General features: G+C 50.3%; 1 protein-coding gene across 3 annotated transcripts in view; it reads right to left on the bottom strand.

Annotated features, from left to right (window-relative positions):
• Positions 1-22,479, bottom strand: part of KIRREL3 (kirre like nephrin family adhesion molecule 3) — a 342,462-nt gene that overhangs the window by 88,928 nt on the left and 231,055 nt on the right. For all 3 annotated transcript variants that reach the window (XM_037409940.1, XM_037409941.1, XM_037409942.1), the window contains 2 exons: positions 10,201-10,350; positions 8,315-8,464 (listed from right to left, as the gene is read on the bottom strand). In XM_037409940.1, the coding sequence (XP_037265837.1) occupies positions 8,315-8,464; positions 10,201-10,350 (300 nt within the window). The remainder of the gene's footprint in view (positions 1-8,314; positions 8,465-10,200; positions 10,351-22,479) is intronic.

Genomic DNA, 22,479 nt, shown 5'->3' with positions numbered 1-22,479 from the left:
TTGGAGCCTGCAGCCAAAACTCTTTGCACAGCCCAGTAAGGAAGCACTGACCCAAGGCTGCTGTCATCCCAAACAAACTTCACATGTCCGCAGGGTCTACTCCTGATTTGAGCAGGCCAGGCACCTTTTAACGTCAAAAAAGAGTAACAGCCCCTTCCAGCGGGCCACTTGTCCAACTCTGCCTTGGCATGAGATGAATATCCTGGCGCAGGGGTGGTTATTCACCCATCAGTTACAAAGGACACCCACAGGTCAGTTGTTAAGATGCAGTTTTGAAGCCCAAGTTGAGCTCAAAGGAATGCCCCATCCCCACCCCCATCCCCCCATCAGGTGGGCAGCCGACACCCGGCGGGGGCATCGAAAGCAAACGCCACTCGGACACGCCAGGAGCAGGCAGCACTGCGAGGGGTTTGGATCAAGGAGTGAAATTCATCACAGGGCTCCCCAGTGACCTGGGAAGGATGCTGGCTGAGCTGGGAGTGGTGCTGGGAAGCCTGGACTCCATCACGGCCCGCACAGCAGCTCAGGAACGTGCTCAGCGGGGGCGCACGGCTGGGCAGCGCTTAAAGGAGGGGGGGAGGGGGGGGGCAAATGCAAGATGTACAAAAAGCAACCCAGGACAGGGCTGGCAAAGCTCTCAGACCCAAGAAACCTCATCCCTCCAGGCTGGCTGGGCAGCTCCCAGCAGGAACAGCTCAACAGCCGCTTTATCCACCCTCTCCCCAAGCACTGCGGCTGCCCCTGCCCCCGCGGAGCCTGGCGCTCATTTTTCATTTGGGGGTGATCGATAGGAAAGCGGGGGCTGTCGCTCAGGTGATGACATGCTTCGAGGGCCTCATTCTTCTCTGCCAGCTGACGAGGGGAGAGGGAGTCAATACTTCTGGCAGGTCACTAACAACCCACCAAGTCCCCAGCGGTGACGGATCCCCTGGCCGAGCGCAGCCCCGACGCACGGCGCTGCAACCGTTATCGCATCTGTGTGTGCATGCCGGCAAGGCACTAAAGGAGCTGCTGCGTGCAGGTTTAATGCAGATACAGAGGAGCGCGGGTAGCATGCAGACGGGGGAGTTTTGTCTTGATTGGCAAGAGGGAGAAACGCGTACAGGCGTGCAAAGCAGAGAGACACGTGCGCGGGGTTTGTTTATGTGATGCAGAATGCAAGGTGTCAGCCAGCCAAAAGGGCATAAAGCAGAATAATCTCCCCTGTCCACAGGCGTTGCGTGGAGCAGGAGCCGTTCGATGCAGTATATGATGCAAAGGCTCAAGTGATGCAGCGGGAGCGCTGGCTCCCAGGTGCCTTATGTGAACTGGGGAGGATTTGGAGGGCAAGACGCAGAGGTTTGTGCCCGGAGCGGGAGGCAGCACAGACACAGCAGTACAAGTGATGGGCGCAGTGGTACGGAGGGATTTGGATGCGCGGCAAGCACCCCCCCATCATTCCATGGCAACTTTCCAGCCACCACAGCCGTGGTGCAATAGCTCACGGCCCCCGTGCGAGGGGCAGGGGGGTGGGCAGAGCCAGCAGGAAGGGCTGGAAAGGGGCAAAGGGATGCAGCCACCATCGCATCTGAAAGGATGACGGAGAATTGGGAAGGCTTTTTTATCAGCTCTATGTGCTTTGCATCCATCAGTTCGGTACAGACCGGCAGGCTCTGCCTAGAGGAGCCAAACGCTTTGTGTTCGATAAAGACACGGGTCAGGCCCTCCCTGCATCGAGACAAGGAATCGCAGATGGGTGCACGCACCCTAACATTAATCATCTCTAACCGCGTCTCTTCCTATTTACTTTGTGGTCCTTCAGTCTTCAGCATTCAGGTAGGAACGCTGTTGCAGCTCTGAGGATACAACAAGGTGAAGTTTGATGGGAGAGGTGGTACCTGCTGGTAGACCAAGCGATGCAGTTCCAAGGGAACCGCTGGGCTTCCAGGGACACAAATCTCCCTCCAGTATTCAAGCCTGGCTCTGTGGCACCGACGACTAGCCATTAATTTATGTTCAGAACAAGAGAAGTCTGGCGGTGTCACCTAACCCCGGGGCTCGGAGCTTTAAGAAAACACAAATTTTCCAAGACTGCTCATAAAATGGTGTGAGCTGGTAACACCGGAGCAGGCTTTGAGGGAGCAGAGGCAGTGTTTGCTTAGGACTGATGAACCCCTCCCTGTGCAATTAAACACCAGCTACTGCTCAGATACAGCCCTGTCCTGTGGGAAGGAATATTTTTATATTTTTTAATGCATTTGATTAAAAAAAAATAATTATTTTTTAAAAATTTTTTCGGTCATGCAGTGGTGTATTAACTATGCCTATTGGACTGGGACAGGCGTTATGCCCAGCAGGGTGCTGTTACAAGCAGCGTGCAAACTGGGCTGGGTTTGCCAAAGCTCCAGCTTTCCCAGTGGGAAACTCCCTCCTGGATCCTCAGGGAAGGGGCTTTTTGCATTTCGCAGTGACCAGGCACACAGAGCTACTCCCTGTTGTAACAGCTCTACTGACCGCATGGCAAAAGCCGCAGCACGGCGGCGGGTGTATCTGTCATCGGAAAGAGTTTGCTTTCTTAGCTTTCCCCTCCCCGTATCTGCGTGATTGGAAAGTCGTTAATTATTCAGCAAGGAGGCTGGGGGGGCACGTCCCGTACAGTGTTTCACCCCAGCACCATCCAGCCAGTCCTTAACGGGGTGGTGGACGAACCAATTTTGCTCGCCTCCTTCAAAGCAAGGAGAGCAGAGCGCACGTGGCCGCCGCCTTGCCCTCCTCCTCCAGACCGGCTGGGTGCAAACCCCTCCGAAATGTGGGGAGACTTCCCGCTTCCCAACATCCCAGTGAAACCCAGCTTGGGAGGACCCATCTCTGGAGCTTTTCAGCAGACGATACGTCTCTTTGATCTGTTTTTCCAGCGATAGACTGCACAGGGCAGAGGTTGCCCTGATTCTGTACAGCACCCAGCACCTCCAGGACCCTGGGTTTGCCTGGCTGGGTACGGTCCAGCCACGGAAAACCCTTCCCACGCCGGGAGCCACAGAGGGATGCGAGCAAGGGAACCCGTCCACCTTGTGCTATCAAAAGGAGCCGGCTCAGAGTGCTGCAAACTTAAGCTACTCAGACACGACATCAAATATTTAGGTTATTTGGGATTTGGGCTCGATTGTTTGATGTTTCTCTTTCACTCCCAGTAGAGCCGGTTGCTATTTTGCCACTGAAAATATTCCCAGCAGAAAAAGCAGCTTTGTGAAGCCCCAAACTTTTTCAAGGAGAAGAGACTGGAAGAAAACGGTCATGTTTCTGTCGCCTCTTTTCTCGTTTGGAACTGGCATCCTGACCTGCTGGTTTTAGGCTGAATTTTGCATTCCAAGAATTGAATTATGTTAAAAAAACTATGGAAAAATACTTGAGATGGTTCCAAGCTGAACCGTTTCTGGATTTGAATCATCACCTGGTCCCCATTTTCTCACTGCGGCTCAGCACCATGAACAAGTCCTGAAAAATGGCCTTTCCCAAGCCGTAGCCTCTTTATTTTCGATCAAACCCCGCTAAAGAGCAGGAAAGCTGGGAAAAGCAGATATCTCAAGCTGCCAGCAATCATTTTGGTAATGGAAATAGCTTACTCTGCTCTGCAGGGGAGGACTGGAAAGTCTCAGCTAGAGAGAGACGATTGGAATAAAATAAAAAATAAAATAAAAAGAGGAAAAGGGTTGTGATTGAACATAAAGGCGCTTGACACCCGGGTGACCCTCCTCTTCTCCTGTCCCTGGCTTGTGCCATCTGAAAAGACAGGAGCTCTCACTTCAAATTAACTTAATCTGTAGCGTTAAATAATTCATGTTGATTTAAGAAAGCTTTATTTCTAATGGGACACACATGATTTCAGAGTTAATATTAGAAGAGGCTGTGGAGGGGGAGGAGACAGGGAATTAGACTATAAAAGGTGCATGTACAAGTTAATTGCCTATCAATTATTCACCTTAAGTCTCTGGAAGTAGTTCCTCTGCCTCCCTCCTCCAACCCCCATGGTCCCCTTTTTCTGGTTGTCACCAGCACCCCTCTGGGACCAACCCCTTCCCTGCGCCGAGGTGTAGAGCCGCTTGCGGGGACAGCGCTGGTGGCTCCCCTCTCGTGCTGGGGAGGACCACGGACCAGCCTAGCCTCGGGATGCTCCTGCCGGGATGCCAGCGATGGAGAAGCCACCACACTGCCATCCAGCTTCCCCAGCCATCCACTGGGGAATGACCTGGATTCCTCCCAGATGGATGCCAGGAGTGACCTGGATTCCTCCCAGCACCGCAGGTCCTGCCTACCCCTGGCCATGGCAAACCAAAGGCTTGGGAATGCCGCCGCCGGATCGGCGCAGCGAGCCAGTGCCCCCCATCCTCCCCTCCTCTCCCTCCTGGGGAAGCCAATTCTCTCTTCAAAGTTTCTCCTCGCTCGGCTGCCTTTGAGATCTGGGAACTCAGCACTAATTAACGTGTCTGCAAATCCCCGCTCGGCTGGCGGGGCCTCGAATTCATGCACGGTCCCTCGCGTGCAGATGGATCCACGAGCTAGCCCTCTGGCTCCTTAAACTACACGGCTGGCAGATGCATATTTTAACAACACACATCTGTTGGCTATATAATCTCTTGTATTTGCCCTCCCTGCTCTGAGCTTTGATGGAAGACCGGAGGGAACTCTCCAGTGGTTACAGCCAAAGTGTTTGCTTTGCAATTTTGCTCCATCGCTGTCTGATTTTATTTTTAAATTTCTCCAAGTCCTAATCAGGCTCTTGCTCTATTTAATTAATACCCTGGCTTAGCTAAATAGATCATAAATGAAGAAGCCCTGCCATTAAAGATGTACCAGGTAGCAAACAGCCCTCTGGTGGCTTCCCAAAGCCTGCCTGGCTTGGGCTCCCCTGCCCCACCGCTGCCCTGACGTCCTTCGCCTGCAGAAAACGTGGATGCCTCTGCATCTCCCCACCCCACCTCAACGGCTTCATCAGCCGCTGCCTTCCCTGCTGGGGCAGGTGTTCCTGGGAGAGCAGAGGCTCATTCCCCGGACAATTTGGGCAGCGGTAGGAAGGAAGGTGAGGGAGACCTGGAGGGAGGGGGGCTCCATCGGTTCTGGGGTGGGTTAGCTGCGTTCCCCAGCAATATTTGTCCCAGCGACTCTACAAATAAAAGACTTTCCCCAATGCTGATGACACTAATAGGCTCATCTGTTTGAAAGTTTGGACTTCCAAGGCTATGGAATGATCTGTTCCACTACATTTAACCATGTAGATTTAAAAACAATGTGACAAAACCTTAAATATTTAATTAAAATATGGTGTAGATCTGCATCTGAGCAGGGAAGTAGGAGGCATCATCCCCACAGAGCTGTTGTCAGACATGAATGACAGCGATTGGAAACCCAAGCTGGGAGGCATTAGGGGATTTCTTGATACCAAAGAAGTGGAAAAGCTGGCAAGAACGGACAAGGCAGTGCCGACGCATGCAAAAAACCACCAGGCGACAAGGTTTTCCAGAGACAAGGCCGGGGTGTGACAGAGCGGGATGGGGTTCCCCAGAACCACCTCCAGCATCCCTGGCTGGCTGATGAGCCCCTCGAGTTGTTGGCAAAGCCAGCAGCAAACGACGGGCTCCCAGCCACCCGAGCCTCCCAGCTCTGCTCTAGCCGTGACAAATCTTTTCCCCGAGAACTGCCAGGTTTGCCCACGGATCCGGGGCCGGCTCAGGGATCCTCTCCTGCCTAGGTGACGCTGGGCAGCCTGGGATGAAGGAATGCCCCAAGAGCATCTTCTTCCAATGAGGCAGCTCAGGCAGCCTGTCACATCCCTTCCTAACCCAGCGAGAGACCTGACGTTTGGGAGACCCCACTGTCTGGGAGACCCCAAAAATCTGGGAGACCCAAAAATCTGGGAGACCCAACAATTTGAGCTGCTTAGCTCACGCCTAAAGCAGGCTCATCGAGTTGTCAGGCACTGGATCTGACGAGGAGAACTCCGCACAGCTGGTGGCATTACACATCTGTAACCACTGAACACGTCACTCCCTTTTCCCGTACAAACTGCCTAACGCACAGCAAGCTTAGCTCGACGTCCCGCACGCTGTAACCGGCTGTCAGCAGCCCACGCTGGCTCTTAACACACGAGGTGTTGGAGGCATCTACTCTTCGTGTGCCATTCCTGTTCCCTGGGGTTGGAGGCATCTACTCTTCGTGTGCCATTCCTGTTCCCTGGGATTGGAGGTATCTACTCTTTGTTGCGCCATTTCTATTCCCTGGGGCTGGAGGCATCTACTCTTCGTGTGCCATTTCTATTCCCTGGCTAAATCGCGGCGCAGAGCAGCCGTGCCAACGCCTGCCGCAAGCGTTGCAGCAGGACTCCGCATCCCGCTGCAAAGGCACGAAGGCGCCAGCTGGTGACCACTAACGACCCTCCAGCCCCTTGCCCAGGGTGGGGATTATCACTCCCACCTCCCCAGCCAGCCTTAAATTTCCCCAGAACATCTGCATAAATACATTTAAAGTGAAAGATGGGCTTCTGACGGCTTGCCAAGCCCCATCTTCTTACTGATCGGGCTTAAGTTGAACATGCTATAACTTTAATTTTCTTAAAAGGAAATGTAAGTTGCTGAACAACTTAGGTAAATGTACCAATTAGCAGCTACCAAGTATATTCACATAAACATTAACTACCATCTATTCAACACATTCCACAACCCCAAAGATAATAATGATTTCCTTTTGATCCATAAAAACATCTCTCTGCTCAATCAACGCTTCGCGGCAGCTCTGAGCTCTGACGTACGCCCGAGCGCTCTGGGACTAAATTAGTTTGGAAATCTTTAGCTCTAATTAAATAACATTATTTCTTTTGTCTGGCTCCAGCGACGTATTCTGCCTTCGCAACAGAAGGAGGGAGCCCAAGCGAAGGAGGGGAAGGGATACAGCTTGCAGAGGTTGTTGGTGCAAGCAAAAGCCCCCCCGACAGCTGCGTTCTGCGTTCCGATTCATTTGCAGGTGCCTTTCATGTACGGGCACATGGCAGAGCGCTGAGCTGCCGAGAAGGGTTGATTGAGCAGAAGGATGGATCAAAAGAAAATCATCATTATCTTCGGGGTCAAGTGAAGGAAGAGAAGGCAGTGGCTGAAGTTTGGGGGTAGGGTACTTGGTAGGGTTGCGGAGAGGGAAAACCAAGCACAGGGGAAATTACAAACCAGAAATTAGGACGCATTTTCCCGGTGACGCGCGGACTCTCCCGAAGTGCACCTTCAACCAGAACTAGGACCTTAATTCCATTTTTTTGGCTGCTTCAGACTGATTAGTGTTCACCTAAACACTCTTGGTTTCATCTTTTTTTAAGGACTTTTTGTCCCTGGAAATTAACAAGGTAAAAATAACCAAGGGGAAAAAAAAATACAACAAGGGGAAAAAAAAATACAACAAGGGGAAAAAAAATAGCCAAAGTTCAATTTAAACCAATGTAAATATGTAAACAGTTTCACTTTGGGGGTTGAATAATCAGGATGTATCTGGGAGCAGCACAGCCTGGGTTTTCTCCAAGGTTTTCAAGAAAAATAGCTTTTTTATTAACTTCTCTGAGGCCACATTCATTCTGGGAAGTCTCACCAACACCACCTGAACTCCTGATAAGCACTCACAACTGCTTTGCCAGCCTGCCAACAAAGCCTTCGCCAACAAAGCATCACTCTCCCACCTACTACCCCAAAAAAGGTCTTGACAAGATGTTGGGAGTCATCTCCCGTTTGCAATCCCATGCTTGGGAGTCATCTCCCGTTTGCAATCCCACGCAACACACTCCTGTGCTGCCCATGGGAAAGATGAATTACTGACAAACACACGATGAGAAAACGTACGTATGAAAATAGATGGTATGAAGATAGTTTTAAAACTACTAGTATTAAAGCCTTTCCTCAAGCCTTGAATTTCAAAAATTAAAGCAGTTTTCTCAAGGTTCCTCCTCCTGCTCCTGCCGCAAAGCAGCGCCGCAGCAAGGGCAACGCTTACCACACTGATGGCACCGACGCTCCTCATATCCTTAAATTTACGCACATACACTCCTGAATTGGCGCGTGTATTTGTAGAGCTGAAGTCCCAAACATTTTGTGCCTGCGTTACCCCAGAATTGCCGCACTCCCTAAGCGCCTACCTTTGCTACTGCCCTCAGGATGCAGACGCACCCCCGTGGTGCTCACGACAGATTCGTTTCCAGTCCTCTTGATTTAGCCACAAACCCTTTTGTCAAAAAGCCACTCAGTGGGACCGCCAGGACAAAAAAATTCCCCAACCCCCTCCAAGATGAGGAGGAGCTGGGACTTACCAAGAACAGTCAGCCGGGCAGGTCTGGATCGGATGGCCGCTTGGATGGCCTGACATTCATAGACGGCGTCATCTTGGAGATCAGCTCTCAGGATTTTCAAGTGATGCTGTCCGGACAGATGGTCTCCTACGACCAGATAGCGTGGATAACCTGCAGGAGGCAAAGCAGGGGGTGAGGAGGCAGCTGATGAGCCCAAGGATGACGAGCACACAGCCCAGAGCCCCTGATACCCCGCAGCAAAGAGCCAGGGGCCAGGCAGCTCCTTCCCCTCCTTGGCAGCCAGCCCAAGAAGAGAGATGGAGAGGCCTCCCAAATCCGGGAAAGAGACTGCAGGTTTTGCTCTAACAGTTCAAAACAGAAGTGCTGATGAAGGAGCATCAATGGCAATCCCTAGGGAAAGGGATGAGCCTTTCCACCAGGAAACCCACGTCACCTCTGGCTCCTGATTCCCTGAACTCCTTAAGCTGTGCATGCGCTTGTGGTGAAACACTGGGACACTTCCACTATTAGGGTGGCTGGGTGGGGGTCTGAAGGGGTCCTGACAGCCCTGGTCAGCCTGCCTCGTGTTGTGAGACACCTGAAGCACCACGGGAGGACGGCTGCCATCACCCCATCCGTCCCTGTGCCGGTGATTAATGCGCTGTGTTAACGCAGGCAGCCTGGCATGCTCTCGTGTTTTTGTTGTTTTGCAAGCTCTCAGCAGCAGGATTTGCTCTCCTGAACCGCAAGAAATACAAATGATGGGTTTGTTTGTATTTAGCTAATTAGATGACTGGCTGAGCTGGTATCATATGAGCTGGCAGTTCCTCTGGCTTAAAGCAGCCCCAGCACCGTTAATTGTGGAAGTCGTTCACATCAGCTACATACTTCAGTGGAGCTGTTGTTACCCGTTCATGTTGCAAGGTCTTGTATGGAAAGCTCAGCTCTCTAATATATGTAAAAGTTGTGGCACAGAGCTTTGAAAAACACTTGAAGAGGGGACTGCTCAGTCAGGCAAGTCTGAGAGATGCGTAATTATATGTATTAAAAGAAAAAAAATAAAAAAGAAAGAAAAGAAAATGCAGGCATTGCACTCTGGAGGTCCCTGGAGACCAAGAAACACAAACCCTCCCCTGGCTTCTGAATGTCACTGCTTGACTTGGAGAAAAACCCTCTCGGGTCTCCCGTGCTCTGCAGAAGTCGAGCTGTGGCAACGTCACATGCGTACAGCCTCCGCTGCCCTCTCGGCTTTCCAGCCAACGCTCTCCCTCAGTCGTGTGAAATATTTCACTAAAAAAAAAATAATCAGTATGTCCCAGCAAAATATATAGAATAAAATGTAGAACCTCTCCACTACTGTTCCAGAACCTTCGGCAGCTGCAATAAACCCTCAATCACAATGCAGGCGTGGGATTAAGCAACGAGAAGTCTGGGGAATTTTATTACCAAACCAGAACTTGCCAAAAGTACAGCTTAAGGAAGCCACAAGTGCTTGTGGGCTCCTCTGGACTGCCATAAACACATTTATTCAAAGCAAACAGAGACTTTCTTGGTTTGGGTTTTTTTTTTTGTGGAGAATGTCAAAACAGGCACTTTCAATGTTTACAAAACATTTCAGTCTGTGTTTTGGAAACATGAGGTTTGTTTCCAAAAGTCAACTGAAAACCAAAGTCAGGCTTTCCAAAGGGTCAGGTCACACCTGTGGGAAATCAACCATTTTGTTTCAAGTCAGAGTAAAAGAAGTTTTTGTTTATTCCGGGTTTTAACAACTATGTTTGAATTGGCTGGAAGGATTTGTAGTTGAAATGAAAACACTCATTAGTCTTAAAATAAATATTGTAGGTGCCCCTGCAGTGCTGGGCGGGGAGAGCTCCGGTTTTCCAGGTTTAGGTAGGGTCAAGACTTACTTGAGAGATCCCGTCCGACTCCCAGGGCGAGCCCGTCTTTGATCCACAGCACAATGCCATTGTACTCGGGGATGGCACAGAGCAGCGTCACGGGCTGCCCGGCGATCACCACCTGGTCCTGGGGCTGCTGCGTGAAGGACGAGGCTTGACCTGGAGCAGGGAAGGAGAGAGGAAGAGGAAGAGGAGGCTGTCACTGCTCCGGTGCTTCCCCATGCAATGCAGCGCCTTTGGGATGCACCAGCCCGAGATGCTCCTGCCGTGGTGCAAACCCGAGGCTGAATTCTGCAGCGATTCATTAAGTGACTACTTATGGCTCCTTCATACACTTAAAAATTTGCAGTGTTTTTCCTTCCTGGGGAAAAGAAAATGATACAGCAAAGAGGTGCCAGGGTTTCCTCTTACTGTTTTCTTCCAAATTGTGCTGCCAGTGTTTTAGCCATCACGACCAAGGCAGCAATATTTAATATTACACCTGCTACCCCTAAAGGTCCTCTGCTTCCGAGTCCCGCTCCCACCTCACGTGCTCTCTGGAATCAGGATGCATAGGTAGGAACCTGCTAGAAAACAGGCAGGAGAACTGCCTGCTGCCGGCCCCTCTCCTTCCAGAGTGTAACCTACTTGTATTTGCTGCAAGCATCACACACACGCCCGGAGATGAAAGGAAGTGACAGCCCTGCACTGTTTTTGGGGTTTTTTTTGTCGGTTTTTTTTTTTTTCCTAAAGTTTCACTCTTCAAACTTCCAAACTATCCAACCTTGATGAGCCAAGCCCTTAAGCATGGCAGCTGACACAGGTGGACCAAATGTGATGGGCTATCATCTCCCTTCCCAGCCCTTCCCCACCCTGAACGCTGCAAGACCACCCCAAAGCCCTGGGGTCAGCTCCTGCCACCCTGAGATGGCTCACACCTGAGGTGTGAGATGAAACTTCTCATTTTCAACAGAAAGCACTCAGCCTTTCACGGCAGAGTTTGCTAAGTGCTGGCATGACGTTTTATTTTCACTCTTTGAAACGCATCATCGTCCCTTGGCTTTGCCATGATAGGAAAACATCCAAAGTGTTAAATGCTTCTGGGTTTTTTTGGTTTTTTTGTGGGTTTTTTTGGTTGGTGGTGGTTTGTTTGTTTTTTTCTTTCCAAAAAGAGTGCTCTGCTTTTCAGTCTGGGAAGATGAGGATCTGGGATGCTCATGCAACACATCCCTGCGGTTCAATGGTGCCGGTTTGCTCCCTCCTCTTGATCTGAGCATGTAAATAATAAAAGGAAGAACAAACAGTGACACAGCCCCCCGAACGTCAATATTCCTCCAGGATATCTTAGAGATGGCTTGCTCCATCCCAAGCTAGCCATACATGTAGTGCCACAGGCTAACGCTGGAAGGTCCTAAATGTAAAGCCCCCCAGGCTGACCCACTGACAGCTGGACCCCTTGTGAGCGTGGTCTTTCATGTGAGTTATTTGCAGGGCATCTGAAGGGCGCTATCGCTTCGGAGCCCTTAAAATCCTACTCTTACTCGGGATAGAGGAGAGATCCAGGAAAGAGAGAAGTTGGGAGGAAGGCAGAATGGCTGGATTGCGACCGGCTGCGTTAGCTGATGGGTTCGAAGGATCAGAAGCCTCGCTGTGTGTGAATTATCGTCCTGCCACAGCCACAGAATTAACAACCCACACCCCTCAGCCGAACATCACTTCAAGACACGGAATCGTACTGCGCTGAAGAAAAAAAAAAAGTTTCTCTTTAAAATCCATTTGTTAAACCAGGACAGTCTCCACGTGAACCGCCCTAAATCAATTCAATCCTAATTTACATTAATTCAATTTAATAACTGGCTGATGATTAATCCTAAACCAAGGTTAAATAGGACACAAGTTCCCACAACTAAACTTGTTTCCAAACGAGTCGTTGGACCGTGCCCACAGGGCAAAGCTACAAAGCTCAACGCACACATAAACCAACATACATCCCCGTGTGAGCGTTTAGATTTCAATTTCATTTATCGTAGCTTAACTTAAACTTGCTCTTCGCCAGCTGAAGATGCATGGGGGAGAGCAGAGTGATCCTTTCTAGATTTCTCCCAGTTCAAAAAGCCCTGCTGAAATTGTCACCCATCTCCCCGCAGCACCCAGGAGCACCTCCAGCATCCCATTCACAGGTATTTCGAAGGTCCCAGCTCTCCCAGCACCCACACGTTTGCAAGGAAATTTGATTTTCATCATGGGTGCTCCAAAAGCCCACAGCGGTGGCTCTTGGTGCGGTGCTCCATGCACAACGGGACAGGTTTATCCCAAGAAGATTCCAGCTCCTTCTGCTGGGAGATCCTTGCTGGAAGTCACGGTGGCCTCCAATACCAGCAGAAACCCTTGCTGTGCTGAATTAAGATTGAGAAAATTGATTTCAAAGGGAATATTAATCAGCTCTGTATTCTATTTGGACTCATAAAGGACAAGCGCTACTAGGATACGAGGGAAAAGCGGGGATGAGAGAGAAAATTAGGAGAGAAAGCAGAAAAAAGTGAGCATTTTGCTTTGCTGTTTTGTGGTTTGGTTTTTCTATATATTATTATTTTTTTTTCCCACTGGCTAACTATGTTTTCCCATCTCTTTCCATAATCTTGACAATTCTCAAGGCAAGCCAGGCAAGCGGGGACAGGGCTGGAACGTGGCAATAACCCAAAAAGATTGTTTTATCAGTGACAACTATCAGCTTGTCAGCTGGGAGCTGCGAGCGTCCTAATGAGAAAGCAGAAGCACGAAGTGGTGGCCGTGCCCTCCGAAAATGCCCATTAAGCAGAGGCTTCGTTTGGTAATTGCTGTTAGAAATGAAACCCTTTGTAGGGTTGGTGGGGTTTTTTGTTTGTTTGGTTGGTTTTATTTGTTTTTCTTTTTCTTTTTGTTTCTTGATTTGTTTTCGAGAGCAACTGATGGTCATGGAAAATCACAGCAGAAACATGGCATATGTCTCCTGTCTTTTCCTTCTCTCTGTTTGTTCAGCATGAAAAATTGTCACTTAAACCCTTTTTTTTTTTTTTTTTTTTTGTGTCCAAGGCTCCATCTCAGCTCAGACTCAGTTGCAGGAGAGGAGAGATGGGGTAAGGACTGTAAGAGCATTACCTGGCCCAGTCCCTGCTCCGTGGCAGGATCATCTCTCCCTGCAAAAAAGCAGCCAGGGAAAAAAAAAAAAAAAAAAAGTACAAGGCAGAGCTCAACTAGCTTTCAAATCAGCTTAAAGTCTGATTACTGGGTTTAACTGGGTTTGGAAGATCAGAGGCCTGCCCATGTTACAGCTTTCAGCTGTCTTATGTCTTAATGTCAAAGGAACAAGTAATTTGCAGAAAAATTTTGAGAGAGATAAGATACTTGACAGAAAATAACTGAAAACGGGGAGACTGGGAGAGGGTGATTTACAAATGCAGGCTGAGCCGTTTCGGCTACGAGAAAATGGGCTGAAACACATCAATTGGGTGGTTTTTTTTTTCCTCAAACGTTTACAACATTATTACAAAATGGTGCTTTGGTTTCAAAGCAGGGTGGTTTGACTCCAAGAACAGAACAAAACAAGCACTTCGACGCCCACACAAGATACCGTTGGTCAACCAAAGATTTCCCGTTCTCCTCCCTTCTCATAAATAGGGTATCAGCCAAAAAAAAAATCTGGTTTTAACCATAACCTGGCTTCCCAAATCCAAAGCCTTGCAGAGGATGGAATTCAGACCCCACGAGCCCAAGCAGAAGTCCAGGCAAGGTACTCCCAGCAACCACCAGCCACGTTCCTCCTGCTTTTGGAACGCGCTCACTGCCCCGTGGCACCAGCTGCAAACAGCAGGGATGGGGCAGCAATGCCCCCCTACCCAAGTGTACTCCTCTTTTACTGTTTTTACCCTGCTTTTCCCCACTTGGCACGCTTTCAAAGAAAGAAAGAACCCAGCTGACACTTGGCTTGGTGCAAGCATTTGCTTGGGAGCCGCTCGGCACCGACTCCCCTTGCACCAGCATCCGCGCAAGCATCTTCTGCTCCGCAGCCAGCGGAGAGGAGGAGCAGCCAGCAGATGCAAATATTAGGACTCTGGATTCACTGTTGGGTTTTTTATTTAAATAATAATAAATAAAAAAAAGCGCAAATGGCTATGCAAATGAGATGCTACCCATGCCTCTTGGCCACCTCCCAGCACGATGGCCAAGTCCCACCTGCACCCTTCAGCTGAGCGCGGGTTGTCAGCCCCAGGTCAACCTGTGATCGTAGGGGGATACTTTGGTGTCAAGAGAAGCCACGAGAGGCTCTTGATCTCAGAGCCTCATCTTCTTCTGGTTGCTGGCTTTGCTTTGCTCCCTGAGGAGCTATTTACACTGCCAGGCGACTGCGTGACCTGTTTTCTGGCTCTGCGATCTCCCACTTTCCTGGAGGAAGCATCTCTAAAACAAAAGCGGGGGGCACTTCTCGCAGCTATTGAAATCCTGAACGGCAGGAATGGGAGAATAAAGGAGCCACCGTGAGCAGTGAGCAGGCAATAACGCTAACCCTGCTTTCAAAAATCACAGGCAGGACCATTACGAAGTCACAAGCATGTCATGAAAGCTTAAGGGGGAAAAACAAAAAAGAGGAAAAAAAGAGAGAACCACTTTAGAACTCTTTCTATTTCCTTAATAGATTTTGCACCTGTGGCTCCTGTTTCGCAGTGTTTCTCTGTAATGTTGCCTTGTTCTTTCAACCAAAGGCTGAGTTCTGCAATGTTTGCGGCGTTCAAGGGAAATCACAGCACTAGGGCCGGAGCATCCCTTTTCGGAGAAGCCTCACCACCCCACGGATGGTGAGCAGGACCACAAATCCCATTTCACCACCCCAGAAACGAGAAGGAGGCATCGACATGCCAACATCGCCAAGGTCACGCAGGGCATCCGCGCCGCGGCAGGACCTCGCTGCTCCTTCCCATCGCCAAAGCGATGCTGGTGACTGGCTTTCTAAGCTCTCCGAAGACTTGAAATCTGTTTGCCTGAGTTCTTGTCTGAATTATTTCAGCTGGCAGCCTCCTGCGTCAAAACCAGCCTGCCTGCAGACAACTCGCTGCGAGAAGAGAAGAGGCAACCGGGAACAGCAGATAGTTAAATTTTCATTACCCGAGAGAAGTGAGTATTGTAGTAAGAAGCAAGGGACTTACAGAGGGAACAATGACTCATTAGAAATGGAGACACCGTGGCTCCTTTTATGTAAGTGGTGCTTTGAATTTCCATTGTGTTCTGAAAAGAATTAGTCCTTTTTGTTGCGGAGAGAAGTGGCAAAGGAGGACTATGAAGCTCCTCGTAAAAATATTACTGTTCGGAAATGAAAGGCTCAGTGATTAAGAGCAGTGGGACATTCTCCTGGTCCCTCAATGTGGAGAACTAATTCTTCCCTTGACTGGGAGCCGGGATGATGTGCTGGGAGGATGATCAAGGGGCTGCTGTGTGACAGCCTAAGCCAAGGCGCTATCCTGGAAGGGTCCCTCTTCAGCCCAAGCAGAATCCACCACTGCGTGTTGTAAAGTCACCACTTCAGTGATCACCACGGATGTAAAGTCACAGCATCGCAGCCCAGCTCGGCGCTGGCTTCCCACGACGCGATGCCTGGGGATGGAGCCACCTCTTTCTTGGCCATGGAGAGGACTGGGGAAGGGGGGGGAGGGGGGGCTGCATGCCCACGGTTTCCCGACAGACCCGGGCTTGTCTCCGCACCACCCCGCACAGCTCCTGCTATCGATCCCGTGACAAATGGGCTACCTCTCCACACTCCTTCAGATGGGTCCTCTCCTCCCCGCCAAGGACAAGGAGCTCCCTGCATGCGGCCCATCACGGTTCAAAACACACGCCCGCATCGATTTTTAGATGATTAGGAAAAGCAAGCAGACAAAAGCCTTACATTATTTACAAAGCTCTCTAGAATTGTCAGTCATGGGGAAGCGCAGCACGAAAGAGGGAGAGCGGGGAAGAGCCGTGGGGATGGAACAGCCGCCCATCACCTTCCTCCCAGTTACCTCCCAGTGAGAGATGCCACCAGCCCAGCCCTGAGGTGGTGTGCAAGCTCTTGGTTGAGCACAGCAGTGGAGCAGAAAGGTATGGCCAAGTGGCACAGCGAGGACTTCCCCAGAGAAGGACAAAGGCAAGCTTATCCTGCACCTTCGGAGAAGCGAAAGGATCAGCCCCAGACAGGGGCAGATGAATTGCACCAGCAATGTTGTCCACAGTAAGGAAACACGGAGCAGCATCCCTAAGGGAAAGCCACTTGGTGGTGGCCACAGCCATGTTGTGTGCTTACTCTCCGCCTCATGGAAGGGAAAAGAAAGGTAGTTTGAGTTCATCCCTTGCATAAGCTTTCTATTATTTTATTTTGTTTCCTTGGGGGAGCGAAGAAAAAAAAATAATCTGTTTGAACAAAAATGTCAGTTTGGCCTTTTTTAGTTTGACTACGTAAGTCTGGCTCATGTGGCTTCTGTATGCTTGAGGTTGCTGAATTATTCAATTGGAAAGAAAGAAAAAAAAAAAAAAAGCACAACACCCTTCAGTCCAGGAATGAATCAGCTGTACGGAAAGGCAAGCGGCAGCCGGCTTCTCCGTGACCACCCAGCCGTGTGAGCTGTGAGCCGGCACTGGATGTGTCCCTTCTCCTAGCACAAAGCAGGGAGCTGAGCTCACACCTTCCTCACCCACAGACACTGAGGGAGGTGGGATCCACTTTTCCCTTGAAGCACCCCAACAGGCAAAGCTGGCAGTCCTGGAGCTGGTCTCCAGCCAGCCACGCAGCTAAGAGGGGAAGGAGGAGCCGCACCAAGGTGGAACCAAAGCCACAATGATGCTGGGTGCTGGGACCACCCCAGGAAAAGCCATGCCCACAGCCAGGGCCGAGTTTAAGGTGCAGAGGTGGTGCTGGGCTCTTCAGCTTGGCCGCTGGGTAACCCTTTGCCTCCCGGCCACGCACCAGCTCCAAGCAAGCTGGCGCAGCCTCCGCTCATCCTGCGGTGATGTCAGCTATTTTCCTAATGCCGCTTAGAGAAGAAAGATCAGCATCCCACTGTGTCCACTAAGTAGCTTCAAACGGGAGACAGGGAAATTTTGAATAAGATATTAGACCTTTTAGAAATCTTTTTTTGTCTATTAGTCACACAGGCGAGAGATCTGAACTATCGAGCATTCCACTCGCTTTGATACCCACATGAAATCCCAGCACTGCTTTCAAAGTCACTGTGAGTAGTTTGATCAGCCATGCAGAAAGGGCTTAAATGTCATCGTCTGCTCCGTTATTAGCTACCGATTGGGAAAGGTGTAAGCGTATACTTACCGTGGGATATTTATTAGCAACTTTCTCGCAGCACCAGCTTTGAGAATTACCTCTTGCGAGGTTCAACGCCTGTTCTTGGTAGCTGCACTGATAGAAAACAAACTAACGTACCGCATCAAGGCATCCAAAATTATTTGTCCCCCACCAGCAGCTTTCCAGTGACCTTGCAGACTGGACCGCGCTGAATATTCAGACTGGACGGATGGCTCCTGGTTGTTCTGCTTTAACAACCTCGCCTGTACCGCCTGCCCGGATAAAGCTGCATTCATCAGAAGCAGCGTTATCTTCTATCAGACAAGATGACAGAGCAGGGGGAAAAAAAACCCCAACCCAAGTAGATGAGGTGTGGGGCACACAGGACATCCTGAGCCAGAGAGGAGCGGGAGGCTGCACGCGGTGGCGTTTTGCCACAAGGGCTGGCACACCAGGGCTTTGCTCCTGCGGCAGAGAAGCAGGCGAGGCTTCGTGGTGGGGCAGCAGCAGAACTGAGGGGTCACAGGAGGCAGAGCTCGCTGTGTTCCCAAAGCTAACGGCAGACACAAGAGGTGCCTGCAAGGGCAAGGGCTGCTGCCCCGTCCTGGAGCCTGGGCACTGCAGTTACCCCACCGCCGGCGCCAGGGCAAGTGAGAAGCTCCAAGCATCCTGCCAAGGCAGCTTGCGGTACGGGGGTGATGCCTGTTCTTGCTAGAAACCAGAGCAACAGCGTGACAGGCGATTTCAAAGGCACTGGGAAACCTGGGCACGGTGCTGATCAGCATCCCCTGCTTGAGACAGGAGATGCTTCGCTCTCGTGAGCAGAGGGGAATAGATTTCCTCACATTGATCCACCTGGAGGCCCCAGCTCCCGTTGAAAATTGCCAATGACTCTAAGAAATATTTTGTTATCAGCATTCCTGAGGAACCTGTCACAGAATAATAAATTACCATTTGCTCTTCTGTCAAGGCGTAGCTGTCCTGGCACGGCTCCACAGCAGCCAGACTGACGGGCTCACGAGGGAGCTGGGAGGAGAAGAGGAGATGCTTCGGTAACTCCAGCCAAGCCAGCTTTCTCCGTGGCAACGACAGATGCTTTTCCGATGCTAACTATTTGTAGCTGACAAACAGTGCTCAGAAAGGGGTCGGCAGGTCCTTGGCTGCAGGAGTCTTGCAGAGAAACCCCTGGGACCTAAACCCACCCCCATTAATCCACAAAGGAGGAAAAAGGAACTTTTCCTTCTGAAATAACAGCTGATGCTCAAACTAGCAGGCAGCAGTCTGCCCCCCGCAAAGTCTCCCAGATAAGGAGATTTTATGAAGGATTTTATCCCTTATGACCTTCTGAAATCTCTCAGGTGATCCCTGGCAGCCCTGGATTACATTCAATCCGGGTGCATCCCTTTAACCCACCCTTTGTTCCCAGATCGGGGCTGCTCTTTTGAAATCCAGCCCTCTCCGTCTCAGTGAGTTAGAGGGCACACAGGACACTCGTCCGTCGGAAAACGAGAAGGGTGGATAATCCATTTCACAAACGATTTGGAGATTTCAAAGCCTGGCTCTGCTCCCAGACAAGTGGCAACTGGAAGTTGTGGAGTCCACAGGGTGGAAAATTAGACCAAAGAGCTCGCCTTGGGGTCGCACCACGTTTCGCTTCTATCCTCGTTTTTCAAAATCCGTTATCGCACGCTTTGAGGCGCGGAGAGAAATCAAAATGAAGATTCATTTCAGAGCAGAAAACGCAGCTATTTAATACTAAAAGCTACTGAAAGATTCTGCTCCTTCTCAAAACAGTTCTGAGCGTAAGTAGTCTCACTACAGGTCGGTGATGCATTCTGCCCACCGTATAGATTGGGGGACTCACGCAGAGTGGTTAAAGTCTCTCTACAGGACTTTTGTCTCCAACTTTGCAGGCACTTGAATTGCCACCACGCCAGGTGCCCTCCAACAGACCCCTCCCCTGTATGAGAAACGCCTTGGGGGGTACCAATCTGCACGTAGCCAGGTAGGAAAATGCAAGAAGAAACCTTACTATTGCCCTGAACCACCGAGAGGCCGCTGACGGCACAAAACATTGACCGTGTGGCTTCTGGGGGTCCATCAGCGACGTGATGTTATGGCTGCGCCGAGGCTGAGGACTTGTTCCGGCTCCCTGCTGTTTGGCCAAGTTGGGGAGCAGGGTAAGATTGCTTCAGGTTATGTTGTGTGGATGATCAGGTCTGAAGATGAAGTGGAATGAGAATTAGCAGGTTTCTGCTGTAATTATTGTTTATCTGGATTTTTCCAAGCAGAAATGATTGTAAATACACGCACTTCCCCCTTCCTCTTTTTTTTTTTTTAACATGCAAGATTCATATTTAGACTTAAAGCAAATTATTCTGAAGAACAGCCTAAAGTTAAGCGTATACCATACGCACAAAAACAAAGTGGCAGGGAAAAGACAGGAGATAAGAGACGCGGAGATGAACAGACGGAGCAGATCATCGGTTGAGTAGGAAACGTTTCACACATACGTCCATCCTCGTTACCTGAGGAAGGTGCTTAAGGACTCAGATCATTTTCTATCCGCGCTTGTTGGCCTAATAAAAGCTGCCCTCCCCTGAAACCCATTGCTGCTACGGCATCCGTAGACATGCCTACAAAGTGCATTTCTTTGCTCAGCCATCATGGGGGAGGCCAGTGACCTCCACCGTTGCCTCCAACAACTGCCTCCTGCTTTTTTTGACTGGCTTTTACCCAAGGAAGCCAAAAAGCCATGAAAAACGAGAAGACACATTAATTCAGTCAATATTTCTAGCCTGGCAACTGCTTTATCAGCCCAGCTGCACCCCTGGGAGAAGCTACAGGCTGTGTCTCACCGCTCCTAACAGACCCAGCAGCTTCTCTGCGTTGTTCTTGAAGCGGGGACCGCGTCAGAAGGGGACTCAAATGTATTTAACCATCAGCCTTTGCTGTTTGTTTTGTTCCTGGCTCCTTCTCAACGGTCCCCACTGAGGAGTCAATGGCTTGCAAAACCCCAGTCCAAGTCGAGATGAGCACATTTCCAGCCTGCTGAGTTAATTAGCAGGTAATGAGAGATGCTCATCAATAAACCCAGCTGTTTCTGACCCCCCTCCTGGGTTGAGCCTCCATGCCTGCAGGACAGAGGAATCTCTCCATCCCATGACGAGCTCCACGTGGCTCGCTTCGGAGATGATGTGCTCTCACCCTGGAGCAGCCAAACCCCTGGCCCTCCACAAGAAGGCAAAGCTCTGTGAGAGGTCACACAACCAGCACGGCAACAAAACCCCTTCTCAGTCAGGTTTTTGGGGGAGACGCGTTTCCACTTCGTGTGGTAGCAATGGATTCCTCGCCCAGGGTTAAGAGCAGGCAGCATAAAGCTGGGAGTCAAATTAAGTACCTTAATTTTCACAGCATTTCACTCTCTTGCAGCACAAATCGCTCTCCCAGGAACCCCCTCTTGAAACCTTGAGCCCACAGCTGAGGATCGAACCCCCCGGGGGTGGTGGTGGGGTTCTTCTGCAGCATCAACCACAGCAAAGCTCAAATGCAGGTCCCTTCTCAGGCTAAAATCCCCAGGAATGGGGACAGAAAAGCCCCCCCCCCCACTTAGTAACAGCTGCACATTCAGCCTGTGCCACCTCCATTTCTGAGCTGAGGAAAAGCCTCCTGCCTTCAACGAGGCAGGAACATAACCTGTTTAAGGTTTTAGAGAGAAAGACACATAACCATCATCATAATTTTTAAGCAGCAATGTGCAACACAGCGCCTTACGGACTCCTATAAATTACTCGGCACCCGGCTGCCAGCTCAGCCTAAGCTCGATATTGCCTGCAGTAATTATTTGGATCAAATGCAGTTTATCTGCTTCATATTTGTGTTTCTGTGCTCTCTGGTAACTTATAAATGTCATTGCAGTGTTTATTTGTTATAATGAAACTTAATGACGTTTTAAACCAATGGCTGTGGTTGTGGGCTGCAGGTTTGAAGTAATCTCTTCATCTCAGGAGCAGGAGGCCCAAAGATAACATTAAATTACCCTATAGGAAAGGAAGATGTATGCAGACAGATATTCAGGGCTGTGTATTATTCATCGGAGAGATGACTAGCAATGAGCCACGGCGCCTAAGGCTATGGACTCAAAGCATTGTCACCCCGTGAAGGCGAATGTTCTTGTCCAAGGGGAACTAGTTGTCAAGTCACAAGCCCAAATGCATCTCAATCTGTTTTATTAAACCTTCTAAGGGATGCTGGGGTGGCTCGGCGCAGGATGCCGGCGTGAAACAGCTGGCAGGGAAGAAACGAGGTGGGGCGGCTGCAAAATGAAGCCGAGCTGGTTGGGAGAGAATCCGGCTTTTCTGAGGTTTCAGAAGGGGATGGGGAGGGCAGCTGTGGTACCCCATTTCAGCCCAATGCCTGATGCTGAAAGGCCATTCTCCTTCCACACGAGGCCCAGCATAAACTTTTCTTGCCTTTGCTTCAGGCACTGCTCCTTGTCCTCCCTTCTCCTGAATAATTTCCTCCCTTGGTTTCTATTGCTGCGTGTATTTATAGACTCTGGTCGTGTCTCCCCTTGAGCCTCCTCCAGACTATATAAATTTACCTCCTTCAGTCTCTCCTCTTACAACCTGCTCTCTAATCCCTGGGCCGTTCCTGCCACCACAGTTAGTTTTCTCCCCGCTCTCCCGGCTGCAGGGACCAGCACCACGCACGATGCTGCGCAATTACTGATGCCTTATTACCTCGGGATCTGCTGAAGCAAAATGCCTGTGGCAACAGCCAGGAACATCTTTCCCTCAGCTCCCTCCTCCCCATCAGGAGGTACAGCACCAAAAGCAGCTTTAACCCTTGCATCGCCGCCCAGCTTCAGCACCTCTGGTTTTTGGGCTCCCTCCCTTCGTGTGGGCACTGTACGGCTGGGCTGATGCTTCCACACCTCTTGGCCATCAAAGCTCAGTAACACCCCCCTGGATTTCTCAGGAATAACAAAATAGCATCACTAG

This window comes from Falco rusticolus, chromosome 16, assembly GCF_015220075.1.
Source record: "Falco rusticolus isolate bFalRus1 chromosome 16, bFalRus1.pri, whole genome shotgun sequence".
NCBI classification, from domain to species: domain Eukaryota; kingdom Metazoa; phylum Chordata; class Aves; order Falconiformes; family Falconidae; genus Falco; species Falco rusticolus.
Note: the sequence above shows the minus strand (reverse complement) of the source record. Positions and strands in the feature narration are given on the sequence as shown.